The sequence below is a fragment of the Lynx rufus genome, unplaced genomic scaffold, assembly GCF_022079265.1.
Source record: "Lynx rufus isolate CCGP_SWC_20201006 ecotype Redwood Valley unplaced genomic scaffold, mLynRuf1.p SCAF_2, whole genome shotgun sequence".
NCBI lineage: Eukaryota > Metazoa > Chordata > Mammalia > Carnivora > Felidae > Lynx > Lynx rufus.
In genome coordinates this window covers 27,422,862-27,433,948 of record NW_025814834.1, presented here as the reverse complement: position 1 = coordinate 27,433,948, position 11,087 = coordinate 27,422,862, and the positions used below count along the sequence as shown (strand labels likewise).

Genomic DNA, 11,087 nt, shown 5'->3' with positions numbered 1-11,087 from the left:
TTAGTGACTATTTGATAAAGAAAGGTAATGGCTAAAATTTTTCCAGTAAAAAAAAAATTCAGCAATCTTGCTCCCTGAGTATTTTTAAAATTTCTTTTCTCGTGGTTTTATTGATATACTTGAAATTAGATATTTAAAATGTATTACATTTTAATCCTTTGGCAAAAAAAAAAATAGGTTAGCCACTTCAAATAGGAAAAATAATCTCATATCTTTAATTGTAACTTTATATTCTCATCTGGCATTTTGGGGTCAGAGTTCTTTTTCATTATTTAAATATATATTATACACATAATCACAGATGTAGTTAGAATTTGAATTTCTTAAAATCCATAGGATGCAATGTACCTCTTCTTTCCTCTTTTTCTTATTGACCTGAAATTGGAAATTTAACTTTATTTTTAGCATCTCTTTTAGCATGCTAACACGAGGGGTGGATTTTTAACCCACGTTTTGTACGGTTTGCATTTCACAAACTGATCAAGCATGAATTGCCTTTATTTTCTGCTATCTGCAAGAATGCTGCAAATTCAATAAAAGCAAATAGCTATATTAAATATGCAGACGGTTTGTAAGACAATGATAAAAGACATTTGTGATGGACAGAGTCACTCCTGCCTCAACTGATTAATGATCAGGCTAATAACACTTTGTATTTCTCTGCATGGCTCATTTGAGAACCTTGGTACTTCTCTGTGATCAGTGTTGGGGGAGGGCAGTGCCTCTTACTGAAACAAAACCCGATTACAGAATGTCATTGTATAGCCTGTGATTTGGAGTAGAAACATAATTTGTTGGCTGTAATATTTAATCCCCAAGATGCCTTTAAAATACTTCAGGAAAGAATACAATTACTTGGAAATTCATTATTTGATACTTGTTTAGGGAAAATAAACACTGATCAAAAGGCTTAAATAATAGAGCAGTCAGTTGGAAGAAAGTTTACTACAGCCTTTTGGGAAAACATGTCATCTTCAGAAGAAAGACACTGGTGATTCAAGTTTTTCATATTCTCTTGCCAACATACTTAGTATCACATGCTTTCTTTCGCAGGGCTTCAATTCCCATTTTACTCTGCATTATTTTCTAAAGGACTGTTTCTCGTGCTTTGCTTTTTTCCCTCAAGAGCTTGGAGATAAAGCTTAAGTGCCTTAGTAGTACTTTCGGAGGAGATGAGATGAAAACATATTCCTGTTAAGCTATGTGCCCATGTCTCCACGCTATTTGTCCTTTTCTGTTCATACAGTTATAAAGTCTTTCACCAGATTTCCTAATATAGAAATTGGTGTTATTCATTTTCAGTGTCCTGGAAAGTTTTAGTTAAGAAGGCAACTACTCAAGGGCACCTGGGTGACTCAGTCGGTTGAGTGTCCAACTCTTTTTTTTTTTTTTTTTAATTTTTTTTTTCAACGTTTATTTATTTTTGGGACAGAGAGAGACAGAGCATGAACGGGGGAGGGGCAGAGAGAGAGGGAGACACAGAATCGGAAACAGGCTCCAGGCTCTGAGCCGTCAGCCCAGAGCCTGACGCGGGGCTCAAACTCCCGGACCGCGAGATCGTGACGTGGCTGAAGTCGGACGCTTAACCGACTGCGCCACCCAGGCGCCCCGAGTGTCCAACTCTTGATATTGGCTCAGGTCATGATCCCAGGGTTGTGATCCCAGGTCATGATCCCAGGGCTGTGAATTGAGCCACGCATTGGGCTCCACACTGAGTGTGGAGATTGCTTAAGATTCTCTCTCTCTCCTGGCGCACCTGGGTGGCACAGTAGGGTAAGTGTCTGACTTCAGCTCAGGTCACGATCTCACAGTTCCTGGGTTTGAGCCCTGCACTGGGCTTGCAAAGTTGTGGTATTTAAAATTTTGTTATATGTGCACATTAACTAGCAGCTAGATCCAGATTCAGATTCTGTGTCTCCCTCGCTCTCTGCCCCTCCCCTGCTCACACTCTGTCTCTCCTTCTCTAAAAAAACCAACCAAACAAAAAAGGAATCTACTCAGTACTAAAGTCGAAATTTAATTTTTTTTTTCAACATTTATTTTTATTTTTGGGACAGAGAGAGACAGAGCATGAACGGGGGAGGGGCAGAGAGAGAGGGAGACACAGAATCGGAAACAGGCTCCAGGCTCTGAGCCATCTGCCCAGAGCCCGACGCGGGGCTCGAACTCACGGACCGCGAGATCGTGACCTGGCTGAAGTCGGACGCTTAACCGACTGCGCCACCCAGGCGCCCCTAAAGTCGAAATTTAAAAAGCATCATGAATAACTGAACTAATCCTTAGTGAGTTAAAAAAAAAAAAGTAAACAAACCAATAAATCCCTAATTTCATCTTCAGATACTGACCATAAAGGATATTTTGAAATCTTCAAAACAGAGCCCCAAACTAAAATCAGCTTCTGGACCAGACTGAATTTGTTTGAGCCCAGTTTTAGCACATTCTCTCTGCCAGCTCTTCAAACCCTTTTTCCTGTGCCCACTGTTCATAAGCTAATCTCTGGTTGTCCAGAACATTCCACGTGGAATCCACCTCATTCTTGTTCTCTTTGGCAAGATGCCATGATCCAATGTTTCCAGACTTTATCACAACGAAATCTATCAGGCTTATGTTTGATTCTCTCAAGATCTTTTCATGAGGAACTAGCTAGCCGTCCTGGGAAATGCATTTACACTGATACAAAAAAGGATGACAATTTTATCATGTGCGGTGGTCAGTAGGCATTGTGAGAGTCACAGTACCTAAAATCAATGGTTTTCAAATATTTATTTTTTAAAAATTATTCTTAGCTAGTGATAAAACTCTGTTGTCAAATAAAGTTTATACAAAACAGATCCAAGTGAAGATGCTCAGTTTGCAGTGGAGGGATAAGATCAGGGGCACTCTGCCTTTCCCTCCTACTTGCTGTCTGAGTGGCTCCAGAGCATATCTGAGGAATTTCTACAGTTCCCGACAGTCTACAGACCATCCTATTAAGGCAGTGGAGTAGCTAATGGGAGAACTTTAGGTATATGGTTCGCACCTTTGGATCAGTACTTTTCAAGGGGGGGGGGTGTCCCCCCCCCCAGGGATGTTTGGTAATATCCGAAGACATTTTTTTGGTTGTCATAACTTGGGGAAGCAAAACAGGATGCTTCTGGCATCCAGGGTGTAATAGACAGGGATGTTGTTTAATACCCTACCTACCATGTACAGGACAGCCACCCACACAGAAAGTTTTTCAGTCTAAAACGTCAAATAGTGCTGAGGTTGAGAAAGTCTGCTCTAAAGAGAGTAGGGCATCAGGAACTGCTAGGGGAGGGTGGGTTGGTCGTGCTGCAGAGGAAAGAAGACTCCAGCCCCTGGAGCCAGAGCCTTAACTACCTAGCAACCACGGCTTGCCCAGGGCTGGGAAAGGTAGAGAAGACAAAAGCCTTGCAAAATTGTGGTATTTAAAATTTTGTTATATTTGCACATTAACTAGCAGCTAGATCCAAACAAATAAGCTTAGCACTTAGCAAATTATTAAATAGAAAGCTACAGAGTAAGAACAACAAACTTGCACCCCATGAATTCCAAAGGTGAGGGTTTCCTGGCCAGAGGTACCCCAGCTGAGGCTCCAGAGATGGCCCTGGTCCCGCCCAGTGTCCGGGGAGCAGAGCAGAGGCCAGGTGCCTACACAGCACGCTTCCTCGGGGTCCAAGCCCCTGTCACCCCTCCTCAAGTGTGTCAGCATATCTGCTGTAGCCACTTGCCAGCCTGTAGGTTCAGAGAGGGGACCTCTTGGAGGGAAATCCCATCTAATTTCAAACGTATTGTGGAGAAGGCGGTTCTTGCACCTGCTCCAGACCCTCACACCCAGGAAATGCTCTCTAATCCAGATGCCTCATGCTGGGGCCTATGCTGACCTCGGTCTCAGTCACTGCCCGGCCTTGGTAGTCAAAAAGGAGATCATTCTGAAACTGTAAAAGATAACCCAAATACCTCATTACAATTATTAACTGGCTAAGGGCCTTTGCTCAGTTCCAAATTCCTAAACAGGCTTCATTTAAAGGCCCCAGAGGCACCAAGTGACAGTTTTAACGCGGGTCATCAGTTCGAAAGCACTGGAGAGTCTAAGAGGAAACATACAATAAGTCCCCCACCCCACCCCCGCCGTCATTATGTAGAAAAGAGCGAGAGAAAATCCCCTCCTCACCCCGCGGGCCCCTTTTGTGTTGTTCTTGCCAACGCAGCAGCCCTCGTGCTATATAGACCCGCGCGCCGGCGGCCCATCACTGACCTCCATCCACCAGCCATGGGGAAGGTGAGCCCAGCGCAGCCGCAGGCCGGGAGGGGCCCCCGCGCCCCGGGGCTGGGGGCCAGGCCTCTGAGCCTTTCCTCCCCTTGCCTTGCAGATCACCTTCTACGAGGACCGGGGCTTCCAGGGCCGCCACTACGAGTGCAGCAGTGACCACCCGAACCTGCAGCCCTATTTCAGCCGCTGCAACTCCATCCGCGTGGACAGCGGCTGCTGGATGCTCTACGAGCAGCCCAACTACTCGGGCTGCCAGTACTTCCTGCGGCGCGGGGACTACCCGGACTACCAGCAGTGGATGGGCCTCAGCGACGCGGTCCGCTCCTGCCGCCTCATCCCCCACGTGAGTCCGGCCCCGCGGGCCCCGCCGGGCCCCGGAGCCACACGGGTGCTCCAGAGGCGGCATCCGTCGTGCAGGGTGGCGGCCTCCTTTGGCTGCCTCTCGCCAGGGTCTCCTCTCCGTTGCCAACATCTCTAAGCTTTCCTTCCACTGCAGAAGTATGCGAGGGGACGCTTCTCTTTTAAAAGTTCATTCTGCTCTGCTACAACTAAACTCACCTCTACTGGGACAAAGTAGGGCACCCGGTCCCTTCAGAGAGTCTATGCCCCAGGCGGTGAATAAGCAGCACGTTAGCACCTTTGCATCAGGTGGCCTGGGCTACTTCCTGGGGCTCTCTCTCTCTCTCTCTTTCTGTAGAATGGGGCTCGTGAAGGCGGCTAGCCCACAGGGCCGGAACGAGGGTGAGAGGTGGGCACCTGGCACCTGGCAAGCCTCCCCTCCCCCAGCCACCACTGTTAGCATGAGCCTCCCGCCCTGCTTCCCGATCAGGCAAAACAAGTGGCCGACAGTGTGATTCCAGCCGCTCCGGCAAAGCCTGCCGTTACCCAAATAAAGCCCCAGCGGCCTGGAATTCTGCAGTTAGGGATTCTCTAACCTGACTGCGACCCAGTCCTGTGGAAAAGGTACCGCTCCGGCCACGTCTGAAACCCCCTCGGAGGGTTTAACGCCTTGGTAAGACCCAGCCCAGCACGAGGAGCCTGAAAACCTGGGTTTCCACGTGCCTGTCCCGACCTTCCACGTGACACGCTGAGAGCTCTAGTCGCGAGCTTCTCCTAAAAGAAGAAACCGGTGTGGGGCTGTTGTGGCGACCAAATCACGTGATGTGCACGTGGGTCCTTGACGACCATGGAAGATTCCTCACTAGCAGCCCTTAATGCTGCAGGATACTGGTCGGGAGAATTTCCTGTTTATTACCTAAAGCAGATTTGCAGGAGCATATCCTAGAGCTGAGAATTGAAGCTAATCTTTGTGATGGCTCTTGCTTTTCAGGATCTTAGAGAAGCAGGGCTTAAAGGAGAAGGGAAGGGTCTAAGGATTGCCTGGACTGGACTCTCTTCTTGAATTGCCACCAGTCTGTGACTTCCCCTGAAGGAAAAGCAACTTGACTTCCTTTCCCACTAGCTTCTTCTAATACTGTTGAGATTCAAAATTATAACTTTTTTTTCCAGGGATCATTTTTAAAAATTTATTTAAATAAAGATATATAAATTATTACTTATATATAAATAGTATATAATATATAAATTTATAATATATGAATAATAAATTTAATTAATAAATTTAATAAATATATAAAATAAACAAATTTAAAATGTATATGATATATATAAAATATACATAAATTATTACTTAAGAATGATACTAACTAAGGGTGCCTAGGTGGCTCAGTCAGTTGAGCATCCGACTTCGGCTCAGGTCAGTGGGTTCGAGCCCCGTGTCGGGCTCTGTGCTGATAGCTCGGAGTCTGAAGTCTACTTTGGATTCTGTGTCTCCGTCTCTCTCTCTGCCCCTTCCCCACTCAGGCTCTGTCACTCTCTTTCAAAAATAAATAAACATTAAAAAAAAAAAAGAATGATACTAACTAGGGCCAGTATGTATGGTTCATATAGGTTGTGGTCTTAGCTCTAGGGAGCACCATGCATCTCTTTACGTGAATGACACCTTCTTCAGTTCTGCAGTATACAGTCTATTCAATTGCACACAGCTGCCCTGGTGTTGGCTATCTTTAAAACTTGTCATCTTTGATGTAGAAAAGAGAAGGGAACGTCCAGTCCCTTGGGGGTTGTGTCCCTGGTTGCTAAGGGCTAGATTTTCTGACTTTTCCTCATCTGCTAATTGCTGAACCCACAGACCAGCTCCCACAGGATCAGGATTTATGAGCGAGAGGACTACAGGGGCCAGATGGTAGAGATCACCGAGGACTGCTCCTCGCTTCACGACCGCTTCCACTTCAGTGAGATCCACTCCTTCCAAGTGCTGGAGGGCTACTGGGTCCTCTACGAGATGCCCAACTACCGGGGGCGGCAGTACCTGCTGAGACCGGGGGACTACAGGCGCTACCACGACTGGGGGGCCACGAGTGCCCGAGTGGGCTCTTTGAGGAGAGCCATGGATTTCTACTGAAATATTTTTACTCCACCTTATTCTCCATCTGGAACCTAATAAAATATTTCCTGCGTGTTTGATGCAATCATGTGGTCCTCTTTTCCTTTTAGGCTCAGGAGAAAGAAAGCTGGGAATAATGTAAATTTGCTTATACTTACCAGTGGCAAGGGTGGTATGGGATAGCAGTTAAAAGAGCCGCCTCTGGGACCCAAATGCCTGGTCCAAACCCTTACTAGCTATAGGTGATGGGGCAAATTCCTTAGCATTTCTGGGCTTCGGTTTCCCAACTTGTAAAACTTGTGATAATAACACTCTTCATCTCATAAGGTTGTGATGTGATTCCATGAGTTTTTATTTTAAAGTCACTGACACAGTTGAGCTTTGCATATAGTAGCTTCTAAGAAGCTGTTCTGTGAGCTTGCTGGTGAAACATCTGGCCACCTTCTTGCTAGTCTTTCTTAGTAGAATTCACTTTTGGAGATTGCATTAAGTGGGACAGCTAAGTGAAGTTGCATCTGAGGGAGACAGAGATAGATAAGTTTGTTAAGGTAACTACATCTGACATGTCTTAGGTCTAAAAATATGTGACTCGGCTGAATAGATTTATTATTTATGTATCCAGAGCATAAATGTAAGAACAAAGTGTCACCTAAATAAACAGCCCAAAGGACTCTTCCAGATATTTTTCTACTTACGGGAGGTACAGAGCCCTTAGGTAATATGCTCTGATAAAAATGAGCACAGAGTGACAAAGTAAAGGCAGAAGGTACACATGATCAGGAAAATGAAATGTAATCATGCAAGGTTCATAAACCTATTATTGGCCAGGCTGACATGGTCTCCTAACTTGAATCAATCTTCATTACATCTAATTCATGAATCAGCATTTGATAATAATAATAATAACAGCACTAAGAAAGAAAAAAAAGAAACTTATGGACACTATTCATTTAATTAAGTTCAACATTTCTTTGCAGGCAGATGAATTTCCTCAAATGAAATCTAAGTAGGTATTCTATTACAGTACTTCTCAATTTCAGATGTTTACATGTAATTGAGAAAAAAACCAAATTGCTTTCCAATTAGGGGTTTGCCTTAATTGTGAGAATGGCAACCTCTTGTTGAAATAGGGTCTTGGTGAGCTGAGCGGCCACAATTTTGAAGGAACCATTGAAAATGATTTTCTACTTGCAGAAAAAAAAAAAGAAGGGAATATGTTCAGCTAGGAAATACATTGCTTCTCAAACCTCCAACATTAGAGGAATAACGTAGTCATATTCTTTTTTTTTTTTAACGTTTACTTATTATTAAGAGACAGAGCGTGAATAGGGGAGGGGCAGAGAGAGAGGGAGACACAGCATTGGAAGCAGGCTCCAGGCTCTGAGCTGTCAGCACAGAGCCCGATGCGGGGCTGGAACTCACAAACCACAAGATCATGACCTAAGCCGAAGTCGGACGCTTAACCAACTGAGCCACCCAGGTGCCCCTGTAGTCATATTCTTTATGCATTTTACTTCCCTAACACACATGCACGCTCCTAGGTGTGTGAAGAAGCATTAAGAGCATTTAGATCTGCACTGCCCAAGGCAGCAGCCATCATCACATGACATTACTGGACCATTGAAATGAGACGAACCCAAGTGAAGTTGTCCTAAGTATAAAACACACACCGGATGTCAAAGGCTTGTACAAAAAGTAGAATGCCAAAGATCTCATTATTTTTCATATGAATTTAAATGAAATTATAGTATTTTTATATATTCACTTAAATGAAATCTATTTTACCTGTTTCTTTCAATCGTTTTCATGAAAATTTGAGATTCCACTTGTGTTTCTCATTCTGTGCCTACTGAGCAGACACCCAGGCTGAAGGATGAGTTGTAATTTGTATTCAGATACAGCTCAGCCTGAATACTGAATTATATAAAACCTGAAAATGAAAAGGTGGCAGAGGTCATGTTTGAGTTTTATATAGTCATCAAACATCCCTTCCGTTATGAGGAGGTACTCGGTGAAGTTATCATGGTCACCTCCCATGGACTGAGGCAGTGAGGGAATGGGTCCCTGCCTTGTCTCATCACATGGATTTTCCACTAAGTACACTGAACTGAAGTTACAACAACAAATAGGAATGATCCTCCACTCTAGAGGGCAAGCTCCTTCTTTCCTCAGCTAGTTTTTCCCATCCCTTTCCCTGTTCAGTGGTGGCCATTCAATTACAGCGTTTTTATTCTGGAAGCTGACATGATTGCCTCCCCTACCAAATTTAAAACTTCTAGAGCTAGGGATAATATCTCAAGCACATTTATATTTTCTGAAGGATCTAGCAGAGTGTGCCTAATACAAAGCAGGTCCAGTGATGTTGAATGAACACATTCAAAAAAGGAGAAAGTATATGTGAGTCCTTGGTTTCTGAAGATTGGATAAAAGAGTTTAATACGTTCTTTTCTGGAAACAGTACCTTGACCTAAGTGAGGTAAAAGGGGTAAGTCTAAATGCCTTGGGTGGCCAAGAAGGTAATGGGAATGTGAGAAGCTGTTGGTAGATACTAATAGGGTGGTGAGGTTTATGACTAACTGGAAAGTACGCGTCCTACTTAACTGCATTATGACTCAACAAGTTTAAAACACATGGAAAATACGATCCATCTGAACCTAAGGGCTGCTCCTTTGCCACCTCTGCACAGACACAATCTACTCTAAAAAGAATGCTTTAGGCAAAAAGAGACAGGTTTTCATACAGGACAGTTTTTGGGAACCAGACCTTTAAATCCCACCCAGTCTGGTGGCCATGGGACATCCCTTCACATAGCTCATTTCTCATGTGTTCAACTCATTATCCACAGAGACCAAATAGAGCCATGTCCTCCAAGTTAAAAGGAAATTTTTCAGGGCACCTGGGTATCTCGGTTGGTTAAATGTCCGACTCTTGGTTTCGGCTCAGGTCATGATTTCACGGTTTGTGAGATCAAGACCTGAGTTGGGTTCTCCGCTGATAGCTGCTTGGGATTTCTTACTCTCTCCCTCTCTCTCTGTCCCTAGCCAGGTTGCTCTCTCTGTCTGTCTCTCAAAAAATAAATAAACATTAAAAAAAATTTAAAGCAAAACTTTGCACTAAGAGCTATAGGCAGACAGGCAGGAAATGGCCACTTACCAGCCTGAAGCTGGGCTACTCCCTCAATGCACTTTCTTACATGGCCTTGTTCAGCCTGCAGTTTACATTCTCACATGATGGTAGTAGAAAACACTTCAGTTATCTTTTCTCTGTGGGCCTTCTGTTTATCTCCACCCTGTTTCATGAAAGAAAACAGAATTGTCATTTCCCCGTTGAGCCCATTAGTAACAGGAAGTGAATTCATGCTGGAGTTTCCAAAGATCTGCCCCATTGTGCCACATTCTCTACCCTCCTGGCCTCTCAGCCTCTGCTGTTCTTCTCCCTGTACGGCATCAAAAAAGAGCCTGCAGCTTTCAGCACCACTGAGGTATAATTTTACATTCTCATTTTTTACTTTCCTCCCAGTATTGCTGAAAATAGTTTGCATCCTTGATTCACCTTTTTACTTTTGTAAGATGCATATGAGGAGAAGAAAACTGTCTTGTGCCACATATTCACACTAAACTTTTGTCTTGCAGCGGGACATAAAATGGGGAGATGTGCTCAAGGTCAAGGTGGGGAGTTGATCATCTGAACAGAGCAGTCGTGAAAAGTCCTTGATGATTACATCCGGTACTATAGACTTGGGAGATATCTTCATGGAGATGATGGGCGAACCCGTAGAATTGTCTGACATATACAAGAACGGTGTAGGAGAGGTGAAGGAGCCCAGATGAGAGAAATTCCTAGTAAGCTGGTGAAAAACAAATTGTTTAAGACAATGAGTTAAAAGAAACCAGTTGGAAATCAAGATTGCCAGTACTGCTTTGCTCAACCGTTTGAAAATTTGTTAAACCAAGGATTAGGTTTCACACTTTTATGCTTTAAAATAGCTTTTGTCTGTTCTTTGAGATTTTTTTATTTTTTTTTTTAATTTTAACTTCAAATTCATTTTCATTCAATCATGGCTGCCCTGAATTATTATTTAAGAGAGACACATTTTAGGTAATATGCAGGCCAACAATAAAGTATTGTCTAAGTGATGACTATACATTTATAAATTAAAAACTATGGAGTCATTTACAAATATTGTATAAAATGGATCTTACAGTCAAAGATAAATCTTTAAAATACAATTCGATATATTACAATTATGTGTGTTTTCACACAAATGTGTATAGAAATTGATCTGAAATTATATATGCATATATGTGTGTATAGAAGGAAATCTGACCAAAATATACTATATGATATTAAAGTGGTTGTCTCCATATA

The 11,087-nt window shown here is 43.5% G+C and overlaps 1 protein-coding gene and 1 long non-coding RNA gene across 2 annotated transcripts; both read left to right on the top strand.

Annotated features, from left to right (window-relative positions):
- The first annotated feature begins 4,273 nt into the window (after positions 1-4,273).
- Positions 4,274-6,737, top strand: LOC124516103 (gamma-crystallin F). The gene is made up of 3 exons (XM_047085259.1): positions 4,274-4,282; positions 4,374-4,616; positions 6,465-6,737. The coding sequence occupies exons 1-3, from the start codon at positions 4,274-4,276 to the stop codon at positions 6,735-6,737; spliced, it is 525 nt and encodes a 174-aa protein (XP_046941215.1).
- A 3,348-nt stretch (positions 6,738-10,085) lies between these two features.
- LOC124515611 (uncharacterized) lies at positions 10,086-11,087 on the top strand. Its single transcript, XR_006962851.1, has 2 exons — positions 10,086-10,200; positions 10,352-11,087. It is a non-coding gene; the product is annotated as an uncharacterized LOC124515611 (long non-coding RNA).

Bases quoted from the DNA above. Each gene is read 5' to 3' on its own strand.
- LOC124516103 (XM_047085259.1), top strand. The intron at 4,617-6,464 runs GTGAGTCCGGCC...CTGAACCCACAG, and splicing joins CCTGCCGCCTCATCCCCCAC to ACCAGCTCCCACAGGATCAG.